We start from the raw sequence: 27358 nt of genomic DNA, 5'->3' as shown, positions 1-27358 counted from the left end.
GAGTATTTCACAATCTGCTCAGTTACTGGGATTTTCACGCACAACCATTTCTAGGGTTTACAAAAAATGGTGTGAAAAGGGAAACACATCCAGTATGCGGCAGTCCTGTGGGCAAAAATGCCTTGTTGATGCTAGAGGTCAGAGGAGAATGGGCCGACTGATTCAAGCTGATAGAAGAGCAACTTTGACTGAAATAACCACTTGTTACAACCGAGGTATGCAGCAAAGCATTTGTGAAGCCACAACACACACAACCTTGAGGCGGATGGGCTACAACAGCAGAAGACCCCACCGGGTACCACTCATCTCCACTACAAATAGGAAAAAGAGGCTACAATTTGCACAAGCTCACCAAAATTGGACAGTTGAAGACTGGAAGAATGTTGTCTGGTCTGATGAGTCTCGATTTCTGTTGAGACATTCAGATGGTAGAGTCAGAATTTGGCGTAAACAGAATGAGAAAATGGATCCATCATGTCTTGTTACCACTGTGCAGGCTGGTGGTGGTGGTGTAATGGTGTGGGGGATGTTTTCTTGGCACACTTTAGGCCCCTTAGTGCCAATTGGGCATCGTTTAAATGCCACGGCCTACCTGAGCATTGTTTCTGACCATGTCCATCCCTTTATGACCACCATGTACCCATCCTCTGATGGCTACTTCCAGCAGGATAATGCACCATGTCACAAAGCTCGAATCATTTCAAATTGGTTTCTTGAACATGACAATGAGTTCACTGTACTGAAATGGCCCCCACAGTCACCAGATCTCAACCCAATAGAGCATCTTTGGGATGTGGTGGAACGGGAGCTTCGTGCCCTGGATGTGCATCCCACAAATCTCAATCAACTGCAAGATGCTATCCTATCAATATGGGCCAACATTTCTAAAGAATGCTTTCAGCACCTTGTTGAATCAATGCCACGTAGAATTAAGGCAGTTCTGAAGGTGAAAGGGGGTCAAACACAATATTAGTATGGTGTTCCTAATAATCCTTTAGGTGAGTGTATGTCTTGGATGATCCTTGCATCTGTAGCTCTGTCTATGAATGACAGTTAGCCTACACTTTGAGACCCAGCCTTGGAAGACAATAACTCATTTAGAGTTGCCATAGGCCTCTTGGTGGCCTCCGTGCCAAGTGACCTTATCACCTGGCCAGAGATTCACACTTGTGTCATTATCTTGACTTCACTGAGCTCCAGGGGACATTCAGGGCCTTGGAAATGTTCTCATATCCTACCCCTGATTGGTCATTTTGAAGAACCTTATTCCAGGTTTGCTTTGAATGCTCCTTCGTGATGTAGCTTTTGTTGTACCAACCACTGGAACTGTACTGACCTATCGGGTGACCACCCAGAGACAGGACTATTTAACCTGAGAAATGTTGTGAAATACCTTAATTGTGTACACAATTCAACTAATGACATGTTTTTGAAATACAGTTGGTTACACTCAAGCTCATTCAGCAAAACAAAGAGGGTCAATACTTTTGGAATAAATTATTTTCTCTTTTATATTTGTAATTACTTTAGTATTATAAGAATGTTACTAAATATTATTCACAGTTCAGACCCTTTTGAAAGTGGAACAAGTCAAAAAAGCCAAGGTCAAGTGTAGTGTGACCGAAATCATGCTTTAATTTACCTAATGCTTATTTTCATGCAATTTCACGTGGATTGCGTTTCTGTTTAAAACGCACACCAGACTATATGGATTTTCTTCCATTGAAAGCACGGGTAAGTTTATCTGCGTTTAACTACTGTATTTACATTGCTGTTAAATGCCAGATCAGCCTAAGTCATTGAAGCTCTGGTAAAGGCACTCCCTCTAGCGGTATTAACGGTATCGTACATCGCATTAAAACCATTCTCCCCTCACAATCACTGCACACTCCAGAGCAGGCGTTCCGAAAATGCACACTCGGGCTGAACACTGACGAACCCGCGTGCCTTTGCAAACATTCGTTTGGGAACAGGTGCATCTTGTATGAACCCCCCGCGCGCCGAAGAGTTCGGGTCCACATTCCCCACTCTGGAAATACATCCCCATCGTCACCTTCTCTTGTGTGAACCATGGAATGCTGAGGTTGTCCATCGCGCGTCCGGAGAATTGGATCTCGACCCTCGTGGAATAGCCCGAACCCAACGTCCTCCCCTCCTCGCACGGAGCAGAATGCGCTCTGGTTTCTGATTGTTACATTTTTAATTCAGAGATGATACCATCGCAGCAGAATCATGTTGTCACCACTATTGAGACCATGCCTCCCGAAAGCATCACGACAACGCCGACTCTGGTTCAAAGGATAAGAAAAGTGATTAGCAGGTGAGAATGAGTGTTATGAGTGCATGTTAGGATGCTCAGTACTTTACTGGACCAAATGTGATAAAATGACTTACCACTGAGCATATAAATATGTTTATTTGTTTTTTTATTTTACATTAGAAACACCTGATATGGACAATGATGGTTGCTTTATTCGGATCTTTTGTATATCACCACTTGCCAATTTTAAAATTCAGTGCACGTTTATCAAAACGTCATCTTCAGAAACAGCGGAGCAATTGGTCTGAGAAGGAAAACATATCAGCAGTGGGTGTTAGAATACAGTTTTTCAATTAATTACCACATTTCGATATACGTTGACATTTTCCCTCGCTTGTGTGAATGCCTATTTGATCATTAAATGGAAACAATATTGTTGTAGAAGGACGATGCATCAATCACCTGCGCATATCACAATTACCTAAGCCTGGCTACAACGTGCTTGTTGTAACCTGGTTGGTGTCTTGATTTCCATCCTGTTTGTGTCAAGTGTTTGCCATCAAATCATGGCCAAAGCCCAAAACCGATGTGCCATGTTCAAATAACTGTAGTCTATACTGGTCAGAAAATAAGTGACTATTGGTTTAAATTCTTTAACTGGTCGTCAGCGTAATGTTCAGTAGGGTTTGGGTGAGGGAAAAAACAACACTCGTCATGCACCGATGTTCCGTCGTGAATGTGTTCATCCGTCTTGAATTTGCCAAGCCTACTGAAGTGCTCAAGGGTAAAACCTGTTAGAGACTGCAAATAATTTAGTTTTGTCATCAAGACCTCAATTGGTGAATGAATACATTCTCAGTCACTTGCTTTTATTACTTTCCCTGCTTTTGGCTTTGACCTGGGTCAACGGCTCGTGTTTGATGGCCAGTGCATTATCGCCTAGAAGGTGTGTGTGGCTGTTCACTCGACTCAGGCTTGTAGTGGTCTGTCTTGGGGAATGTGTGTGATTCTGGTGTGCTTCTGAACCTAACGCAGGGGTAATGGAGGTCCAGCTGCGAAAGTGAGAGCGCACAGTGGAGGATGACAGCTGGTGGTCTTGCCTTGGTTGGTCTGCTTTCTACTCTGTCCTTGTCCTTGCCATCTGCTGGCCCTTTCATCCCTCAAACTCCCATTTAGCCAGAGAACAATGACCCACAAGGTGTAAATGTGCAGGCCGAGATTGGATTGCCCACTGGGCTTTTCTGTGGCTATTGTGAAATTCCACTCTCCTGGTGAAAGTGGCTCGTTGCTTCACCAGGGCTGCCCCAAAGAATCAAGCTTCTAGGCTTCTGTGACCAGCTGGATATTACTGTACTGAGCTGTCCAATAGAACAATGTCACTTTCTGCCGAGAGGTATCAAAATGGCCAGTGCTTGACATGAATAGTGTTTGTCGAACTGAGGGCTGGGAGGATTTTATTGTGGTAGCTGATCATTTGCAATACCAGAACAGGGATTCTGCTCGATAGATTTAGGAGACATTAGACAGCACTGTTTTGGAGGTTTTGCATCAGCGCTACTTGGTTCGCTAGGGTCTGGTACCAAAATCAACTGTGAACCAATAATATTAATATTAAGGTCAGGTCAAAAGATTTGATATTGAAATTGCTTGCTAGAATATTACACCTGGAGATGAACACTGGTTAGTCATTTTTCAGCTGAAATAATAGTCATTTCTGGTGGTGGATCTTTGTTGAAGGTTGAGTCATACAAAATGTCTTTCTCAATTCTGAGGATTAATGCACAAGGGAAACCCTATGCTGTTTTTTGTAGATTATTCTTTTATGATCTCTTCGAACTCATCTTTCGATGGGGGTGAATGTTTATGAACATTTATGAGTAGAAGGGAGATATAAAATAATCCAGGCGATATTTTAGCAACTGGCAACGTGGACACTTGTTGATGTGCACATACCCTTTCAAAGTGAACAACACATGTACATTTGTGCACAAAAAATGTCCATCAATGCTAACAGATTAGCACAAAAACATCTTCAGGCCTCACTCCCCCCTCGATTCATCTGTTAGGGACAGCATAGTGAGCAAGTAAACAGCTTTCTGAATGGCATCGTAAAAATTATGTGTGCCGTAATGAGAAGTGGTTCAGAGTTACAAACAGTTAAAGTTTCTTAACTTCTTTGTTTGTCCTTTAGGGATTGTGATATTTTATATAAAATAGTTGAAGGATCTCATTAGCACAACAAGCGCAAACTAGTATCACCAAACCTTGCTATTGATTTCTGTCCCGATACTGTGCTGACAAAGCAGATGTTTGGCTTTGGTAATTTCCCAGAACAATGTGCTTACAGGAATTATCCATCTGTCTTCACAGCTTTTGAGCTTTTCTTGGCTGCCTGACACACTGTTTCTATTTTTCATTAAATATGACAAGAACTCTAATAATAACATTCATTTCATGGTGGGTCTGAAGATGAATGAAAAGGGACATGCCCTCTGAATCCATTACCTCTAGGGTCATTTTTATCCATCACAGCCTGGCTACAGGGCATACATGAGAGATTTTAGCGGCACAATTTTGCTTCACTGTGGAAAATGGAGGCTCTGTCCCTTTCAGTGGAGCTCTTTTATTTCAATTACAAACCTTGTTGGGTTCTCCCACATAATAAGATGTTTTACTGAGACGGTCTGGAGATGTGCAATGGGTTAATGTAGATCTGTAATTATAGTAATTTAGGCTGTGATCGATATAAGGCACTATTGAAAGAGCAATCTCATCAGTTATAATACTGATTCATGGGAATAGTATTTCCCTCCGAATGTTGTTGTACCCTTGTGGAATATGCAATAATGTACCACTCATTTCTGGTGTCAATATGTTCAGGAGATATGTTTGCATCCAACACCAAAAATATCTCTTACCCTTGATGTCAAAAGGCTTTTTGGTCTCATTAGAACTCACTTCTCACTTGGTCTCAGTGTCTCCCACATGCCTTCTGGCAAACCACATGCCTTCTTACAATTTCTGTTCAACTTTTGTTTTGCCCCTCTCTCCCACACAGGTTATTGCACTATGCACAGTGTCTCCCAGCTCCGGCGTGGAAGACTGTAACTCCTTTTAGAGTTGCCATAAACCTCTTGGTGGCCTCCCTCACTGGTGCCTTTCTCGCCCGGGCAGTCAGTTTTTGAGAACTCCCCGTTCTAGACAGATTCACAGCCATATTCTGTTCATTTCTTAATAATGGTCTTTACCTCAAGGAGATATTGAATGTCTTGGAAATGTTTTTTATATCCTACCCCTGGTTTGCGCTTTTAAATAAGCTTTTTGTTTGTACTAACTTGTGGGACCTCCCAGACACTGGTGTATTTTCCCTAAAATCATGTGAAACATCTTATTTGCATACAGATGGACTCCATTCAACTAATTACGTAACATATAAAGACAATTGGTTGCAGCACAGATCATTCAGGTGTTTCACAGCAATGGGAGGGAATACTTGTATAATCAATTGTTATTTGTTAAGGGGTACATTGTAGTATCCTGCCTTCCATATTTATAAAGGCTATAGCCTTTTGGGGGCCCTAAGCCAAATTACATTTTCATTCCCTATCTGTCGGGGGCTCTCTAGCAGTCAGAGGCCCCCTAGCAGTCAGGGGCCCTAAGCGACTGCTTATATCGCTTATGCCTGGAGCCGGCCCTGATACCATCCCTGCAAACTGATAGGAGGGCTGGTGAGAAAGTCTAAATAGGAGAATGTTTCAGGCAATATTTGAAACATTAACTTCAGATATCATGCTAATAGTACAGTGAAAATACATATGGACCCTAATTAATTTAGAGCAATTTGCAAATTGTATTTTTCACTTTGACATTTTGTGTTGATAAAATTAACCCATTTTGATTTTATGTTTTAACACAATTTAATGTGGAAAGGTGGTGAATGCTTTTGAGAGCCACTGTATTAGCTATTTATGTAGCTGGTAGCTGTTTACTCTCCCCCGTTCTTCTGATACATTACATCTGTTCCTGCATCTCCCCAGTCCCACTCCATTTACTTATTGTCTCTACTCACAAATTGATCGAAAAGATACAGCCTCTGCCTCAGAACAGCTGAAGTTTAAACCCTGTGGCTAATAACAAATTCTAAAAATAATGCATATATAGCAGCAATGAAAAGTTTTTATCAGTGGAAGATTTACAGTATATTTATATTGACACTTCTCAGGGTATCTGTAAGATTAGAGGAGAGAGATAGCAAAATGGGGTCTGATAATTGATGGATGTCTCCTTGTTACTATTTATAGACCTCAATTTCCTCCAGTGGCAACACTAAAGATCTCACCGTAGCACCAATTTATTGTAAGTGGTTAATCTTTTATCCACTCAAGGTGGTATTTGGGGGCCACAAAGAGTATTTCTTTAAGGAGATTGAGCTGTGCTAAATAATATTTTGAAATGGATACAGAGAGAAAATAAAAAAGATGTGATTCAGAGATGTACACAATACAAATACGACCTACACAATTTGTAAAGACACATCTATTGTATTTTTCACACTGTCACTTGAATGTTTACATTTAGACTAGATAATGGCATGGAACTTCCTGAAGCAAGGCCTTGACCCCCAAAGCAGTTTGATATCCAAATTAGCAAGAGAAGTCATGATGTGTTCGGGTACACATCAAGTTTCAAGCTTCAAGGTTTATTTGTCAAAGGCACCGAACAACACAGCGTCGTCCTGTACAATGAAATTCTTGTGGCATGGCACCCGACAACTACGTAGTGAGAGTTAAGAAGAAGAACATATAAGCAGAAATATGGCCCAGACAAAAAATAATAGTGATACTAAAATAAAGCAAAAATATACATACAGGTTTAAGAAAAGAGTACTGTAACTAGCAGCAATCTGGGTAGTATTATTGAACATTTCTATATGGCAAGTATGGCAGTAATATACATAACTGTGTAAACTAGCAGCAATTGGTAGTTATTGAATATTATAGATACATATGAGTGTAATAAGCTTATGAATGGTGGCATAGCACACTACAACTAGATAGTGAGAATTTATGAAGAGAGATTTATACACAGCAACAATATATTACACATAACACTGGGCTGGCAGTGGTCAGTGCATGTAGAGTTAAATTACAGTAGCTATTTGGAAGACTGTTGTGGTTGGGGTAGGTGAATGGGGAGGAGATTTGGTTATTGCTGTTTTCTAAGCTCAGCTCTAACCTTAACCCCAGCTCGGTTATGCCTAACCTTAACCCTAACGTCATCCTATTACTGGGTTATTGGATTTAAGGTATGGCTTAAGGTTAAGACCTTAAACCTACATCTTAAATCAAATTCATAAGTATCATACGTTACACTAAATGACGTAATCCATTTGAGAGCCCCCCCCCTCCTCACTCCACAATAATCACCTCTAACTCTTCTTCTTTCTTTTCTTCTACTGCTGTGGCCTGCACATCACATCCCCCACTATCATCACACTATCAGTAACCTAGAGGAACAAAATAACTGGGGGAGGGAGTGAATGAAAATCGAATAGGATGGAAATGTGCTCATCAGGGTCATAATCTCTCTCTCTGTCTAGCCCTGTTTGTACTTGGTTTTGTCATGCATCTTTAGCCCTGATCTTTTCCATTCTCTATTGTCTGCATGATTTTATGGTTATGATACGGCGCTGTATTCCTCTGCACCTGGTTGAGTTGCTTAGTGGGGAAGCAGCAGAGAGAATACTGTGTCATCCTTCCATCTCAGACAATCCACACTTACAAAGAGTGCATGAAGCTCACTTACATATTTGGCAGGGCAGAGCAGATGGGAATGGTCTGCATCATACAGCAGAAAGCAAACGGCTAAGGCTCTTGAATTTTAGAGTCTCAATCACTAGTCTAGTTCCTGAGAGGCGGACTATCTGGGTTGCAAAATCCACCCGTGACAGGAGGTCTGACCTGGTTGGAAGGGGTCAGTGGAGGCCCACACTAGCAGGAAGACCGCAATCTACCTGGCAATCTCAGCGCTGCCAATTTTATTGTACCGTAACGAGTTACCTTTCAGCTGTGCCCAGCAAAGATGCAGCTGTGTGATGATCATGCTGTTGAATCAGCTTTTTGACACGCCCCACCTGCCAGCTGGACGGATTGTCTCAGCAAAGAAGAGCTCATTAAAAAGGATGTAAACTAATCAGTCCACAGAATTTGTATAATTACCTTTTTTGTTTGTCTGAAAAATGACTGGGATTTCAGCATGATTCAGGGGACCAACATCTTACTTTAACAAAGATATATGATGAGGTGAGTCATTTATTACGTCATTTTAGGTTGATCGTTTATTACATCATTTGAGGATGATCAGTTATTACGTCATTTGAGGATGATCAGTTATTAAATCATTTGAGGATGATCAGTTAGTACATTATTTGAGGATGATCATTTATTACATCATTTGGGGATGAGTCAAAGGTTATCTTTTTTCCGTGAGAGGTACAGGAAGTCCTGCTTCTGCGTCATAGGAAGTTACATTTTGGACTGTGTGGAGAAGGACAGCTTCTGTCAGGCTCAGGGTCTCTACCTCATCTGTCTCAATCCAACCTTCTGAAAACAGAACGTGATTACTTGAAAAGGGAGATTCATCTTTTCAACTTCTGCAAAAGATCCTGATTTCATCGGCTGCTAATAGAAATACAAATATCATTCTGTTAATAAAATAGTAATGATAACAATATAAAGAACCTTCCTCATTGCTGTATTGCAAAATAAAAATATATTTGATAGTAAATGCTAGAAATCTTTTGGCTGGGAAAATCATATTATTCTGGCCTAAATGGTACTTTCCTGATTCCTGCACTGTAAAATTATATTGTTTATGCTAGAAAACGCTAGATATTATTGGGCTTGGGAAATTGTATTGAAAGTCGGCTGGTGGCTATTTTCATGACCAGTGCCTTTTGGCAGGTTGTGAAGTGTGATTAAGATTTCAGTAGGAGGGGTCCTGTGCCAGGCAACCTGGGATATAATACATGGAATTTGGATGGCGGTCTGAGGAAACTGCAGGCGGTGAGCATTGTTCCGGTGCATCCAAGCTATTCACATAGCTAGGCATAACTTCCTGGGTTATTTTGTTCCCAGTTTCTACAGCAGCATGACTAGGCTGAACAGCTGAAGATCTGGAACTGTTGAGACTCAGACACACCACTAAGATTAGAAAATGTTTACACCTCTGAATATAGTACTTGACACTGCCAGTTAGAACCAGACATGGTCATATCTTTTTTTTTAATGAGAAAGTCTTTTTTGTATAACATTGGCGTGTTTGGCCAGTATGAATGTGTTGTGTGCATATATTTTCATCTTGTTCATGCTTCAGATTAACGCAATACAAGCGCTTTGAAAAGTTGATTGAATTAGACCATTTTGTTAATTAAAGATGCAGTCTGGGAATTTTAGTATAATATATTATTTTATTCATTTTTAACTCATTATCTTGAGGTGGTTTAATGTGTTGTTTGTATGTACATAATTTCAGAAGAATACATTTTATACCTCAAATAATTCCTGAAATGAACATTTAGAAATTGTGTTTTTGATGACACATTGCGCATATCTGCACATATATGACACACTGCATTTTCAGAGACTTGTTGTGGCTAAACGTTTGCCACAACCAGTGGCCAAGAATACCCAAATTATTTTTTATTTCATGAATTTGTATCTAAATGCATTGCCTAGCAACAGCTCTGTAGTTATGTGCCACAATGCATTGCCTGTTTAACTCCACATTGCATACGTGTTACGTTTAATTTCCTGTCTGCATCAAAATGACCAATATTAATAACAACCAATAAAGTATGTTTATTTCATTTTATTCACCATCCTAATTCTAATCCCATCTAACAGGTATGTTGAGTTCAAATCAAGATCTATTCTCAGGGTTTTAGCCACTCGCTGTAACATGTGATTGTAGTTTACAGTACATAATGTTATGTCCCCAGATAAGTACATGTGCTTACGTATTAGCCTCTGACAAGATTTACGTGGTTAGTGACATCATTGTCCAAATTTGGATGTACAGGGAGGGAAGCGCTGCGCAAGTTAGAGAAGAAAAACATCTAGATCTAAACATTTGTTAAGATGGGTTATTGTTAGGATTAAGCTTTGGGGTTAGGTTAGAGAAGAAAAACTGTTATGTTTTGGTAACGCTAATGTGATTGAACGGGTGGGAGTCTATATGCCCAGCCACCAACCCCAAACACGACTACCAAGTAAAACCTTTACATAGCAATGGTACGGAACATACCGGTTGTTACGTAAAACGTAAAAAATGAACTGTCCAAATGTAAAAAGGACTGTGGAAACGTAATTATATATACACTAATGCTGGTCATTTCCTTTATGTACGACTTTGTACGTTTTCTTTGAGGCCAACCTGGTTGTAAACGCGTCCCCCAAAAAGTGATGCTTGCGCTAATTGTGCCCCATGTCATCAAAAGCATTTGCTTTGAAACTTGGATTCATAAATAGAAAAACTAATTTCTACTGATAAATGTGTGTTATTGTATGTTGGCATGGTACAGTATAAGAGGTATAGATGTGAATGTGCTGTTTACCTGAGAGATCTGTTTGTTACTTACTGTGCTGTACAGACGCCAATCGAAAGAGTAGGCCTACTGTTCTGAGTTTGCATGCAATTACTTAAGCCAGGCACAGAACAACTCATGGGCATGATCAACATTGATGTTTCCAAAATAACCATTGTGTCATATTCTCCGATTGCCATTTTGTTAGGGAAGTGGTGTCTTTGTTTGCTTTGAATTTAGGATCTTATTTTATTTTATGAACAGAACAATACAGAAGTAGATTGTACCACAACATTTATATTTTCTCGTTCTAGATTGGGTTGAGGAGATCTTTTGTTTTTATGACTCAAATGAATCATCGCTAACATTAAGTAATTGTTCTGTGGTGAAATACGCCTTTAACTGTAGCTTCACTCTTTTCCCGTAAGTATTGCAATAAGGCCACTGCTATTTGTGTGGAGATAACAGGTATGCTTTTTGGAGGATTTGACCAACACACAGCATTTTCATCATGTTTGAAAGTAAAGGGGAGATAAGAGACTAAGAGAAATTAAATGTACTTTTATTGTGGGCTGCTATCACCTGCATTTGCGAGGGAGTCCTCCCCTGTGTATTCATGCTACTACCAGCCTCTCTCAAACTGCAGCAAGGAAAGATTAGAGAGACAGGGGAAGGGCAGTTATCACAGCTCAGAGGTTAATTAAAAGGGCTGGATCATCCGTGCCTGTCTTGCTGTAGATGCTTGGGCTTTACTCTCAGGACCTTATTGCTGTAGCGCACGCTCTTCACTCTCCACCACAGGCAAAGTCGGGGAGGGGCGGGGCAGTGATTTTCCATTTCCTGCTTCCACTCCAGTCTGTGATGATGTGGCGTAGTAAGGTGTTCACAAGGGAGATTTCCGGGCCATCAGTCAATGTAAAAGACATATGACATCTATTCAAAGGCTGAACATGGGAATTAACAGAACACTGAGTATGAAAAGAGTGCCAAGGCACCACTTAGACATTTGACATCGAACACAACACGTCATGCCCTGGACATTGGCTAATGCTTTCAAAAACGACACCCCCATGAATGTTGTATACATGCACTATATGGCCAAAAGTATGTGGACACCCCTACTAATTATTGAATTCATGTGTTTCAGCCACACCGATTGCTCACAGGTGCATACAATCCTGCACATTGCCATGAAATCTCCATACCCGAATCTCCAAACCCAAATAGCAGTATAATGGGTGGTACTGAAGAGCTCTGTGACTTTAAACGTGGCACTGTCATAGGATGCCACCTTTACCACAAGTCAATTTGTGAAATTACTGCCCTGCTTGATCCGCCCTGGTCAACTGAGAGTGCTATAATAGTGAAGTGGAAGCACCCAGGAGTGACAACAGTCCAGCCACGAAGTGGTAGACCATGCAAACTCACTATGCAGGACCGCTGAGTGCTGAAGCGCGTAGTGCGTGACAATCCCACATCACCACAGAGTTCCAAACTGCCTCCACTGGACTCTGGAGCAGAAACAGGTTCTATGGAGTGATAAATCATGCTTCACTATCTGGGAGTCTGGTGGATGAATCTGGATGTGACGGATGCCGGTAGAATGTACTGTAAAGTTTGGTGGAGGAGGGATAATGGTCTGGGGCTGTGTTTCAGGATTTGGGCTAGACCCATTTATTCCAGTGAAGGGTCATCTCAATGCTACAGGATACAAAGAGATTTTAGATAATTGGGTGCTTCCAATTTCCCGGCATGACTGTGCACAAAGCCAGGTCCATGAAGACATGGTTTGACAAGGTTGGTGTGTAGAAACTCAAGTGACCTGCACAGGGCCCTGACCTCAACCCCATTGAATACCTTTGGGATGAATTGGAACTGAGAGTGCAAGCCAGGCCTTCTTTTCCAACATCGGTGACTGACCTCACAAATGCTCTTTTGTCTGAATGGGCACAAATTCCCACAGGGAAACTCCAAAATCTTGTGGAAACTTTTCCCAGAAGAGTGGTGGCTGTTATAGATGCAATGGGGGGCAACTCCATATTAATGCCCATGGTTTTGGAATGGGATGTCCAACAAGCTCATATAGGTTTGATGGTCAGGTGTCCACATACTTTTGGCCGTATAGTGTGTATGGTTTGGTGTAAATTAGATTTCTTTTTAAGGCTTTTCAAAATGTTAAAGCAGAGGGATTATCTGCCTGTTATCTGATCTTCTGTTGGTTAGTGTGTGGTACTGATGTAAGTACCATACATTGTGTTGCTAGAGAACACTTCTGTGAAAAACATTTTGGACAAACGTATGAGGACACTAATGTGTTGGGGCCTAGGTTAGTAGTGCTAAGGAACTCATGCAGCAAATCTGGTCTCAAAGAGGAATGTATTAAGGTTTTAGAAAAATGCTTTAGGAAGTGTGGCTATCTGAAGTTTGACTAGTCCCATTCTCTCTGAGAAATGTCCCAGTGATTCCTTTAGAGTATAGTGGAGAAGGTGTCAAGGATGGCACTCAATTACTATTCACTCTCAATAAATCCAATCTGTGGCAACAACCACAGAGAACAGTCATTCATTTCTTGAAGATAGAAGTACTGTATTCATATCAAACCCAGTAATTGACTCCGTCTCCACAGCGCAAAACATTCTAAGCTCAGCAAATATTTCCTGAGAAAACATCCTGGGCTAAGCAAAAATACGCCCAGGCCTCGAGCCCTGAAAGACGGGATCTATTGACACCCCGGATCAAACCTCATAGAAATTTAAAGAAGTAAACAAAATGACATGCTCCAAGACTGTTTAATGCCTTGATTTATTGTTCTGTCATTTTCAAAAATATATTATAGGTTTCTATTTAATCTCACTTTGATATTGCATGTGCCATATGAAATTGGCAACATACAATTTCCCACTTCACACCCAACTGTAAATCCATACTAGCTTGAATGGAGAGACTGGAGAGGCACATTCATCAGAGTGAAACCTCAGACTGCAACAATTCATCATGTCATATGCACTATTAAACCTTAAGTGCCCCTGGTGCCATACATCGCATGAAACTGTTATCTAATGGTGGAGAAGAACTGTCGACAGGCTAACTGCTCAGGAAGTCTATTAATTTTCTCACTTCTATGCTTGATATTCCTATCCTGCCTGACCGTGTTTTTGACATGCAGAGTGACCACTCAGATAGCCACACCAGGCGTCCTCGGAACTCTGCAAGTTTAGCAGAGTCAGTCGTGCATGCAGCCCCTCTGAGTAGGGATCTGTGGGCGAGAAGGCTGGGAGAGGTGAGCTGAGAGTGCCTGCTTGAATCTCAGATAGAATCTACCTAGATGTATTTAATAAACTAGTGTAGCTAGCCTTTAACTGGATTATCTTGGTTGGTTGACTGTGTCAACACAACCTGGACTCAGGGGACTACGTAGACTATTTAACTTAAATCTTTGACAGCTAAATTCGTAAGATATATTATGTTAGGAAAAGTAACGTTAGAGTAATAAACGAGAAAAAAAGTGAGAGGACATGTTTTGAACCCGGGGTCCCTCTGCACCACTTAACCCAAACCCATAACCACATCCCACCATTGAACAGAACAGCAGATCACACCACAGAACAGCAGACAGCACCACAGAACAGCAGACAGCACCACAGAACAACAGACAGCACCACAGAACAGCAGACCAGACCACAGAACACCGGACCACACCACAGAACATCAGACCCGACCACACTACAGAACACCAGACCACCCCAGAGAACACCTAACAACACCACAGAACAGCAGACCAGACCACAGAACACCGGACCACACCACAGAATATTCAGACCTGACCACACTACAGAACACCAGACCACCCCAGAGAACACCTAACAACAGCACAGAACAGCAGACCAGACCACAGAATAGCAGACCGCACCACAGAACAGCAGACCAGACCAGACCACAGAATAGCAGACCGCACCACAGAATAGCTGACCACACCACAGAACAGCAGACCAGACAGGGAGAGCCAAGGTGAGGACAATTCAGGGAGAGAGAGAGAGAGAGTGAAGGACAGAGGGCTTGACCAGGAGAGGAAGCTGACACAGATCAAGATGAAGAAGGCAGGCTCAGTTCGGAAAGGAAGAGAGGGACAAGGGGCAGAGAGAGAGAAAAGGATTTAGAATTTTCAGAAGAAATGGAGAGACAGACAGAGATTGAGAGAGTCGAGGAAGCAGAGAGAACACTACATTATCTTTCTTTCGTGTCTCAATAACGACTTGTTCTGTACAAGCTTCCTCACACAGAGGCGATGAATGGCCATGTTTGTAGGGACGTGATCTCCCCCCAATATACTGGTGCACTCCTACAGGGGTCATGAATGCGGGATAAGGGGACAAAGAAGGATTCTGTGGTTCGCAATGATGACATCACACACCGGACACAACAGCTCTGTTCCTGGCAGTAATTCTTAGGGCACAGAACAGTGAGGCAGTAGCTCTGAGTCATAGGACCTTGGGCCTAGATTTGCCTGTAGCAGCACAAGAGCGGTGTAACCAGTTGGTCTATTGAGCAATCACATCTGTCTGTCTCTCTATCTGTTTGTCTGTGTCTATGTCGTTCAGTGTGAAGGTAGCAGTCATTTACCTGTCTGATTCTCTCCAATGATTAGCCAGAAACATAATACTCTGTGCTCACTGCTGGTTTGTCTCTGAAGCCAAGCAAGGTGGGTGCTGTGTGGTCCCTGAACACGAGACCAGATGCTACTGAAAGTGGTGTTGGAGGGCCAGTAGGGGGCACTCTTCCCTACAGGGAAAAATGTAAATATGAAACCCCAATGCCCCAGGGCCGTGAAGGGGACTTTGCCTTGCTCAGGGTGTCATGTTTAGGGTAGGACATAAAACAGGTGTCCTGACGCTGTGGTCATTAAAGACATTTTGAAATTTCATGGCTACCTAATCATCCCCAGCCTTTAACCAGCTCATTAATCCTCTCTCTTCCATCTGTATCTATTTCCCAGGGCGTTGTTCCGAATGAGAATGTGTTCTGAGTCAACTTACCTGGTAAAATAATTGTAAAAAATAACATAAAACGCCTTTCTTTGAATAAATCATGTTCCGTATGACATATATAAACGTTATCTCTTCCAGTGTCCCGTGAAATGTGATTTTGTGTGTTTCAAATAATATTTGATTATCTATTGTAATATTGTAGTGGATTATTGTAATATTTTAGTGGATTTCAAACTAGTAACTGTGGACACTACCATTCAAAAGTTTTGGGTTGCTTTGAAATGTCCTTGTTTTTGAAAGATAAGCAATATTTTTGTCCATTGAAATAACTAAAATTTGAGAGTCTGTCAAAAATACAGTGTAGACATTGTTAAAGTTGTGAATTACTATTGTAGATGGAATATCAATATAGACGTACAGAGGCGCATAACCATCAGTTCTGTGTTCCAGTGGCACTTTGTGTTTGCTAATCATTTTAAAAGGCAAAACATTTATCTTTAGAAAACCCTTTCACAATTATGCAACACTGAGCAAGAGGAAAAATACATTAGTGTCTAGTTTAAGGATCAGACCCCTCACAGGTCCTCAACTGGCAGCTTCAATATATAGTACCAACAAAAACCAGTCTCAATGTCAACAGTGAAGAGATGACTCCGGGATGCTGGCTTTCTAGGCAGAGTTGCAAACAAAAAGCCATATCTCAGACTGGCCAATGAAAAAGAATGAGATGGGCAAAAGAACACAGACACTGGTCAGAGGAATATTGGAAAAAAGTGTTATGGACAGACGAATCTTGAGGTGTTTGAGGTCTTGGGATAACAAAGATAAATATTTGTGAGATGCAGGCCAAATGAAAAGATGCAAGAGGAGAGCTGTCTGTCGAGAATGGTGGAGGCAGTGTGATGGTCTGGGGATGCTTTGTTGGTGGTACAGTGAGAGATTTATACAGGGTAAAAGGGATCTTGAAGAAGGAAGGCTATCACTCCATTTTGCGACACAATGCCATACCCTGTGGATGTCCCTTGATTGGAGCCAATTTCCTTCTACAACAGGACAATGACCCAAATCACAGCTCCATACTATGCAAGAACTATTTAGGGAAGAAGCAGTCAGCTGGTATGCTGTCTGTAACGGAGTGGCCAGCCCTGTTGACCTGTTGTGGGAGCAGCTTGGCTATTTTGTATGTAAGAAATGTCCATCAAGCTAATCCAACTTGTGGGAGGTGCTTCAGGAAGTATGGGGTGAAATCTTACTGATTACACAATTATTATTTCAATAAAAAAGTATTATTTCAAACCTCATCAAAGACTATATTTCCTATTAAAACAAATTTCACATATGTTTTTATGGAGAGCAAGGACTTGTCTAAGTAACCCCAAACTTTTGAACGGTTTTGTACATTGCTTTTTATACTCTCTCACATCACTGATATGTTGAAAGCTCTGCTGTGTAATGTATATTTATTCCTTTAGTATCAACCTATGAGAGACATTATTCTGGCTATTTTAGCATAATATATATTTTTCATAATGGAACAAATAGGCCTTGGTTATTACAGATGTTTGCAAGATTATACACACCAACAGAAAAGTCGATAGCAACCACCACCGACTGATCAAACTGTATTGCATTAGGAGGGACGTTCCACTTTCTTATTTATTTCTTACCTTTGTCTGCTGGTATCTCACTAATTCAATGCTCAATAGCAATCACAGCGGATGACAATACAATGCATTGGTAAGGACAGCGTATGTCTGTGCTGTGCATTATTCCTTGGATTCAGTAGTGCTGTTTGTGCGGCAAAGTATTGATTTCCTCAGAAAACGATTGCTTTGGACTCTTTATTCACTCCCGTTTCGGTTTGAAGGTTTTTGAGGTTACTCGCAATAAGACACCAGGGGCTGGGCCATAACCAATATGCCCAGGCTAAGGGCTGTTGTTAGACAGGATGCGACACAGAGTTACTCGATACGGTAGTTAGCCATAGTATGTATACTGACCATATACAACTATTAGAAAGACAGTTACAGACACAAACAGAGTTACAAATTTGTTCGCCACACCCAGCCAGTCAGGGTACAAACCACCCGGTGTATCTCTGAGTGTCAAATCAATACCCGACTCATTACCATACCAGAATGTTTCTGAGGTAGACATCCAAAGCTGTTCTGTCAGTATGGCTGAAGGTGTTACTGTTGGTGTCCTTTGGAAATCTGTGCAGTGATGATTATTTGCTTCCACCAAAGCTGTTTGTGTTGTCTGCTGTAAGCAGCCATTAGCTACAACAGTGCATTAAAGGGAGGGTTTTGTATTTTGTTCAGTAGGCCCCTGATTAATCGTCCCAAAACATGTTTGCATGTCAGCAGTAAAGTTGTCAAATTCGAACATGCACAATGCATCATCACAAAGCTGCTGACAGTCTAAATCTTTTTTGGGATTGCATTACCAGTGGACTAATGAATAAAATAATGTTTTTGAGTGAACAGTTCCTTTAACGGCTGTATATTGATCCATTCAATTAAATAGCTTATTTTTTGTTTTGTTTTCACAAGCACTTATACAATCGCACTGAGCATGTTTAAAGTACTGTATGTTCACTATTAGTAGATAGGCATTAGTTAAGTTATTTAAATAATTTATGCAAACTTTAAACTAGCTGGACATAAGGGTAATATTACCTATACCATTTATTATATCATGTACTCTTAGCCAATAGCTGATGGGCTCTAATCAGTGGAATACCTGTGTCTGGTGGGTAGAAATGCTTTAAATCTGCACCATCAAAAGCCTGCCCATCTGCCATGTCTGCCATTGGATCGGTGATGTATTGCAGGACTCAGAGAGCTTCTAGTGTATGGATTAAATATGCATCTCCAAAAGCTGGGAGAAAGATGAAGGGCTCTGCTCAATCCTGGCGCCCATTTCTTGACAGGGGGCAGAACTGATGGGACAGTGGAGGAGTGCTGAGTGCTGCTGACTTTCCATTTGAATTCTACCCAGCTGAGGAAAGACTGCCATAATCTCTCAGACGCCCAAAGGCCCAGTGTCGCTGTGTCTGACACCCACTGACAAAAGCAACTGAGTATAGACATCCTGTGGGCCATATGCATACCAAAGTCTTAGTCATTTTTTTTCTTCTCTACCGCAGATAGTTTTGCGCTTTAAACAGCTTATTTCCTCAGTAGCCCGTTTGAACTAATGACTGGTTGCTCTTTTTGCAGACTGACAGAATGACACACGTCTTTTTTTTAACAACGTCTACCTGTTTTTTCAATGTAGACAGTTCTGCTTGATGATGCCACTGCAGACAGTTCTGCTTGATGATGCCACTGCAGACAGTTCTGCTTGATGATGCCACTGTCACCACAGGGGAGGCTTCAGGCCATGATAGAAGATAGCCGAAAATAGTGTCATCGTAACCTTTTTCATGAGAAGACAAAAAAATCATTCATTGTTTCATTTGGCCTTTGTGCTAGATGGTGTGGTCTCTAATGCTATACCAAGTACATTTGCTATCCCTTTTGGTACATCTAAGGCATAACTTTCATTGCTTCAGGTGTCTACATTTGTCAGCACCAGACACAATACATCTTTGAAGGACGAAACATAGTCTGTCAAATTGGCAAACAGTTTCCTACCCAAACTCTTTGCCTTGTTCCCGTTCAGGGTTATCTCTTTACAACAATAGTGAGTAATGATTAGCACTACTACAGTATTAGATTGCTTGGAAAAAGTAATTTACATTTGGACTTATTTTGGCTTCACCTCAGATCCCAAGGCTTAGGGCTTTTGTTTGTAGTTAATGTATTTTTTTGATAAATAATGCAGCTTTGGTAGTCATCGTTTGTTTAATGTCCAAATGCACATTGCTCACTGGGGGAATGGTACAAAGGGAAATGGAATGAAGGAGAGGGAGAGACAATTGAAATGGGAACTGGTGTTCTCGCCTCCAGGCCCTCCGCAGTTCAGGTTCATCTGGATGCTTATTAACCGCATTTCTGTCTTACACTGCCTTCTCTGCTGAATTTATACTGTAGGTGCATGGTACATCAGGAAAAAAGGAGATTTCCTACTCCATTCATCTTCTTTGCCTGGTGTCAGGAGATGTTGATGTTTTGGCAGATGTTTTCATCCCCTCGGCTGCTTGTGATCCCACTAAGACATCCTGTCTATCCTCTGACCTTAATTCAAGCCACCAGCTGCCAGCCTTCAGCAACAACCTTCAGCTCCCAGTGATGGACAGTATTTTAATAACTTTCGATAGTGTATTAATTAGTTAATTATTTCTCTGGACTGTAGTACAATCCATTTTAGTTTGTAATATTCTTAGTCACCTCATCACACAATAAATAAGAATCAGTGTTGCTATATTTGCAAGGGAAGGGTGCACAAAGTACATAACGCAGAGGTCCCAATAATTGTAACAAATGTTTTTGCGATATTGATTAAGATTATTTTGAACACTTTCACCAAATTATATATGCTATAGGCTACATTTTGCGTTTAAGTTGAATTATTATGTCAAACTGCCAGTCAAGGCAATGACTATTGTTGTGTTGAGTCATTCTCTCCTGGCTGCAACTGCTAGTGTGGCGGTGATTCACTAAAGCACAAGGTTTTTGATTAGAGTGATCTACTCTTCCCTAATAGTTGCATTAGTTTAAATCCTATTCAGGGCAAAATCATCTGTAAGGAGAAATTCCTAAAGATTAGAGGTAGCCCATAAGCTCTAAAAGAAGTGCATTGTTGACCACCTGTGTGTGTTAAAATTGTAAAGGTGAATTTAAATGTGTGCCACACTAATGACCAAAACATGAGTCCCATATGCATGTATAGGTTCCAAAAAAGCGGGGATACTATCTGGTGTATGTCCTGGGATGGTGTGGTTACACATGATCTGCAGCTGTGGGGCCGGTTTGATGGAACGTCTAAACCAATGATCTTTATAGCTTAATGAAATGCCACTATGCACAGTAAATATGTGGAATTCTCTGTGTCATCATTAGTTTAAAAAAAAGTGTAATATTATCTTTAAGATATTCACAAAACTGCACCAGTTCCATGAGGTGCTGAGGGTTCCATCTACGCATTCGGCTCAGTGTCCACTAGTCTCAGGGCTAAATGTTTATCCATTCCATGGATTAATGAAGGTATTTTATGGCAAGACATTTTAAAACAAATGTTCTCATGTGTTATGTGTTTTATACAAATTTGTCAAAGATCTGATGTGTGGCCTAGGGTGGTCTGGATGTGTTCAAGTTGGGTCTATTGCAATTCCAGCACACACTACCTTTCCCACTGTCTCTCCTCCTCTCCTCTATCAATAAAAAACGTACGTTCTCAAAAAGAAACATCTTTAGAATACCTGCAAATGTATTTAGAAATACAAAATTCCAAATCCCAATTCCACATCAGTTTAATTTAAATGAAACCCACATTTTGTATTTCAATTCAATTCATTGTTCTTTAGAGCGCTTTGTATTTGTAACAAGATAATATCTTAGCCCATCTCTGCCAGCGGCCAAACCCCCTGCACCCCCCCCCTTGCACCACACAGGCGTTAGAGGGGAGTGGGTGTGAGAAACAGCCAGGGCACACCAGCCCTGGAAAGGAGGTGTTTGTCTGAAGAAAACAGGCAATGGAGCGAAAAATGTACTGCAAGGGAGTATGTACTTCACCCCATAAGAACTCTTGACAGTTAACTTTCCTTGCACAACTTTAGATTCTCAGTTCAAACCGCAGATTTTCTTGTCATGTTCTACAATATTTTTTTAGAGTAATCATACCATAGCCCCAGTGGACATCTCCCAGATTACTTCAGAATGTAACAATCTGGTAGCTTTTCACTCAGATAGCTATGGTATTATCGGTTTGAAATATTCATGACTGGAGTTGGCCTGAGTACCATTTTATTACACTGTGTGCGCACATGAATTATGCATAGCATGAAGAGTTTCAGATTGTATCCATCAACTGCCGGAGTGAAGTTTCTGATATACCGTTTCTGATAGAAAACCTAGAAAATGTTTACTACACGGCAGTTAAGAGAAGCACCAATTCCTGAATATGGGTGAGACAGTCGTCCAGTCTCTTCTAGCCTTGGTGATCTGTCTCTGGTCTAGTCCTGGGGGTTTGCGGCAATGTTGTAATTATCCATGTTTGAGAGAAGAGAACTCTGAGATGAGAACACCCCAGAGGCAGTAGTGCTTTGATTTTATTGACAGCTGGAGATGTTGACCCTTTTGATCTGAAGGGGGTTTCTAGTGTGCCATGCTTTTTGCAGTCAGGAACACGGTTGGTATGCATGAAACTATGCTTTTAGCCCAAGGCTGAATACCGTATTGTAGCTGAGAGATTTATTCATCATTATAAACCTGAATGCCGATCTGTATACAATGGGTTTATTATGTTTGTAACCAGTTTAAAATAGCAATAAGGCACTTCTGTTGTTTGTGATATATGACCAATATACCCTGGCTAAGAGCTGTACTCAAGTGTTCCATGTTTTGTTGTGACTAAGGACAGTGCTTAGCCTGCCTAGCCGCTAGCATAGCATTTAAAATATCTGACCAATAATCAAAAGGTTGCTCAATCGACTCTCTGAGGCGGCAAGTGGAAATACAGCTCTGTATAAAAGGTGCTGTGGTCTCTTAATTTTTTCCGGAGCTGTATCTGTAGGTACATCTGTTTTGAATATTGCTTGAATCTCAAAGTCATGGCACATCCTGTACAGTTTGATACCGTTTGCCTCAGTACCTCAGCATAGAGGAAAGGATTATTTATGACACTTTCTCTTATCTGTGGATCCTCCAGTAGTATTTCCCAATAGCCAGCTCTGCCGTGTTATTTCAAAATATATTTGGTATTCTGCGTTATTGTCTAAGTAAATGTATAACTTGAGAATGGAGAAATGTCATTTTGGTTGATTCTCTTCTATTAATGAAGTACAAAATAATTTGCATGATGTATTACATGTTTATTCTGACCTTTTTTGAGATACATATGGTGCGTAATGGTAGTAATTACCATGATTGGACTGTGTGACTTTAACATTTGTAAAGCTGGCTAATGGAAAATCTTATTGGAGAGTTCAGAGGAGAACCAGTCATATATATCCTCTTCTAAGCTCAGGTACCGAGGCAGATGTAGGAACTTTAAAACTGCCTTGTTACTTCAGGCATTGTTATGTTGTACGAAATGCTACCACACTTCTCTGCTTTTAAACTTTAATTTACTATAGAGACAGTGATACACAAGATCCAATATTTTTTAGACTTTTGTTGCGCTGACAGTGGCTGAGACAGCACCATTCCACCATGGCTCATGTCCACTGACCTGTGTTGTGTTGATTAGAAAACATTTGTTGGATCTTCAGAACAAGCCTCCTATAGCTGGCCTTTCCATAAAAAATAATCTGGGTCAGAAAAGACCTGCCCACTGACACTGTTACCTAACTATGATGATTGCTGGATGAAAATATTACACTTGATCTTGATTTTCCTGATGCTTTAAATGAGGGGTTAGGGTTAAAAATGAAATTCTTCTAGAATGGCATTGGGTTCATGGTCACGTGCTTGACCAAGGTCCAGATTTGCCGGATTCCCAGGAAGAGTCTTCTTAGTCACAATTCTATTTCAAAGGTTTATTGGTCTTAATTACTTGTTTTTTGCTCTTACATGTACTGGAAGGTGTTGGATCTTATATGGACAGGTGTGCTTTTCTAAATAATTTTCAATAAATTGAATTTGATCTAGAGACATTTTTCAGATGAACAAAGGACACAGAATGCATAAGTGCTTGATAGTGTAGGGGTCTGAATACTTTCCAAAGGCATTTATATATAGATGTCAAAACCTGTCTATTGAGCCGAAGAGAAGAGCCCACTAGTGATAAAAAAGGACTCTGCATCTGGAGATTTTCTGCATGGAGGAATGGTCTTAAATCCTTTCAATTGTGTTCTCTCACCCCATCAAACATCATTGGAGGTGACTCAGTGTGGTTATCTCAGCAAAGGCAGGGTGCACAAAATACTCAATTCAGAGTTAATTAGTATGAATAAAATAATTATTTCTTGATGACAATTCTTCTTTGAAAAATTTTCATTCAATTATATGTTAGATTCATATGATAAACAACAATTACAGTTTTTTCACAGCCTTTTTTGTTCATGTGTACCTAGTGTTACAATAATTCTGGAGAATACTGTATATACTTTACTAGCAAATTCCAATAGTGGTTGCTAGTCTGAAGCTAACAAGCTTAAGCAAACATCAACTAAATTCAAGGACAGAAAACCCATCTTATAACCATCTCAAAGGACTACTTACTCTTGATTCAGGGTGGCATTGATTGTCTCAAGCAAAGCCAATGCTAGCGAGTGCCCTGAGCTTGTCAAAATTGACATGGCGCATCTGAGGTAAAGGTATGTAGTTCGTGAAATTTGACATTTAATTTAAAGGGTGAAATGTCATCCATTTTGTGTAGCTCAACACAGGATCATCAGGTCACGTTATCCTTGGGAACAAACCTAACCTGTGACTGATTCAATTGCATTTCTGTGAATTCAAATAAATGCAACAAAACTTTTGGCCAGGAATGGTTATCTAAGTCATAGTGTTAAAGGGTATAGGGTATATGTGTGGTATCCCTGTCACATTGAAGGGTACATTATATACCATGTTTATGGTGGCTTGGTCTTTTATTAATAGTCATGTCGTTCTAACTCAAATCCGCTTGGTGTGATGGTGCCATTACTGTCACAGAGTATCAGGGTGCTGCTGGGGGACACACATTTGTCGATGGACGCCCTGTCTGTCACCATTGTATCTCTTCATCCCAGCCTCCTAGTATGATTCAGACTGATGCCTTTCTCCTGTCATGTTGACAGGGTCGTTACAAATTAACTCTGTTCATCTGGACTCGAGGGGTTTATTAAAGCAATTATTGGGAACAGCCATGAATGAAAGATAACAGCAGATAACTTATGTATGCAAAGCCTGATTGGCAACTGATGAGCAGCACCTGCGCATGTAAGCGATGTCAAAACTGGAAGTCACTGAAGTGCAACAAAGCATCAGTGACACAATACATTATGTTTTATTTGCTGTGCAGCCAGACATATTTTCCTGTATCTTCTCCAGAGGAAATGGCCAAGCTAAAGATATCCATGTTGCAGTAGGATGTATGGACCCCAGTGGAGTCTGTATTCATGATGTTTCAGCACTGATTGTATTCAGTGGTGGAGCGGTAAGCAGCTCTTAGCAATGGACCAATGTTCCTTCAGCACACATACAGTATCTCACAAAAGTGAGTACACCGCTCACATTTTTGTGAATATTTGAGTATATCTTTTCATGTGACAACACTGAAGAAATGACACTTGGCTACAATGTAAAGTAGTGAGTGTACAGCTTGTCTAACAATGTAAGTTGGCTGTCCCCTCAAAATAACTCAACACACAGCCATGTGAGGGGTGTACTCACTTCTGTGAGATACTGTATTTTCCATTTTAGTTATTTAGCACACGCTTTTACCCAGAGCTATTTAAAACAGTCAGTGAATCCATTTTCAGAGTAGCCCACCACGGGAAACAAACCCACAGTACTAGCATTGGAAGTGCCATGCTCAGCTACCAAGTGTGCTACGTGGGACCTAGTGCGCAGTGTTCCAGTATAGTGACTGTTGAGTTATTTCGTGGTGGTGAAGTAAACAGCCCTTCACCATAGACCAATATTTTTCAGCACGCATATTGGACAAAAATAATAAAGTAAGCAGCAAAATCTCATCACTGAAATGTGTCCCACTTCAATTATTGTCATTTAATACAGTTTTGATTGATGATAAAACAGAAGATAGTTTGTCCTTAAGTCATACATTTTTTTTACCGTTAAATTATAATTTGTGTTATGTACAAACACACTGTCTGTAGTAATGTCTATTTAACCTGATATTTTGTAAGTTCCTGTAAACATTTCTGTAAAAAGGTTTTAAAAAAAGTTGTATTCACTCCTCACGCATCAAAGTGTAGTCCCCTGATGAGCATCAGTTAACATAAATTATTCACGTACAGTATGCACAATTTTCAAACAACTCATCACTACACTTGGACATTTTATTAGCAATATGGCCAGAAAGATCAAATTGGAAAGGTCAACCTTTTTTATTCATGCACAGTACATTAGGGGAGCAATGTACTTGTTTTACTTTTTTTGAACTTTTAAATTGTAGTGAAATAAAAATATCCAAGACTATTTCTGAAATAGATGAGTACACATTCTAGTCACAGTGGTCCTACAGGACTGAAGATACAGACTGCTCCATGGTAATAGTGTCCCTCAGTTAACAATGAGAGGGGAGGACAGCTTCCCTGCCTGTTGGAACACACCACCCCTGCCTGTTGCCACACACCACCCCTGCCTGTTGCAACACACCACCCCTGCCTGTTGCAACACACCACCCCTGCCTGTTGCAACACACCACCCCTGCCTGTTGGAACACACCACCCCTGCCTGTTGCCACACACCACCCCTGCCTGTTGCCACACACCACCCCTGTCTGTTGCCACACACCACCCCTGCCTGTTGCCACACACCACCCCTGCCTGTTGCCACACACCACCCCTGCCTGTTGCCACACACCACCCCTGCCTGTTGCAACTTACTGTTAGATGGTCCCAAACCCTGAAAATGATATATGGGCCTAGATAAAGTGTTGTCTATGGTTCAGTTTCCTTTAAGCAGCCACTGCAAACATCATCACATTTTAGAGATCACCAGTTTAAAATGAACATAAGTGATGAGCATCACTCTTAAAAACTCCTAAAATCAACTAATGTATTTGATTTTATGTTACTTACAGGTCATTTGAACATTACAAAATAAACATGCACATGCAAATAAACGCGTAGTTTTATTAAATGAATATCAACCTGTTCTGTCCTTGGCTTTTTCCGTTTCCCGTTCTGCCCCAGTCTGCCCAGATTAATGAGAGACAGAGCGAGCAGGTCTAGTTACTCCGGGGGTCTCATCACAACACCGAGTCCAGACGGTGAAGCAGACAGGCGGACCGACCGAGGTTACAGCACCTTTAGAGTGTGTTTAGCCCACTCGTTAACTCCTTAGATCACCCCTCCACTCGCTGTGTGTGTGTGTGTGTGTGTGTGTGTGTGTGTGTGTGGCTACTGTATGAAGTGGTTTAGTTGTGAGGGCGCGGACAAAGCCTCTTCCCAGGAGTGTCCGTGCTACTGGCCAGATGCAGCCGCCCTCTGCCACTCCTACTGCACTCACCCCCCCACCCCACCCCCCCGGACAGTTATGCAGGTGAAGTAAGAGCATCCGTGGTGCAGCTGCTCCTTGTTGTAGTAACTCTAGGACGGAAACATAATCTGCCTTTTAATGTAGTTACCCGTCTATGCTGTTGAATGCGCAATTGTTCCCCCGAAACTTTTGTGCGTGCCGACGAGAAGTAAGCCAGCCGTCTCCCGAGGGAGGTGACCTACTTCTGGTAAACCACAACCAATCCTGTCGCTGG

General features: G+C 41.1%; 1 protein-coding gene across 1 annotated transcript in view; it reads left to right on the top strand.

The window, feature by feature from the left end:
• The first annotated feature begins 1864 nt into the window (after positions 1 to 1864).
• slc35f1 (solute carrier family 35 member F1) overlaps positions 1865 to 27358 on the top strand; it is a 65485-nt gene continuing 39991 nt past the window's right edge. Inside the window, exon 1 of the mRNA XM_010883026.5 lies at positions 1865 to 2320. Within this exon, the coding sequence (XP_010881328.1) occupies positions 2211 to 2320 (110 nt within the window). The 5' untranslated portion in view covers positions 1865 to 2210. The remainder of the gene's footprint in view (positions 2321 to 27358) is intronic.

This window comes from Esox lucius, chromosome 18 (genome assembly GCF_011004845.1).
Source record: "Esox lucius isolate fEsoLuc1 chromosome 18, fEsoLuc1.pri, whole genome shotgun sequence".
NCBI classification, from domain to species: domain Eukaryota; kingdom Metazoa; phylum Chordata; class Actinopteri; order Esociformes; family Esocidae; genus Esox; species Esox lucius.
Note: the sequence above shows the minus strand (reverse complement) of the source record. Positions and strands in the feature narration are given on the sequence as shown.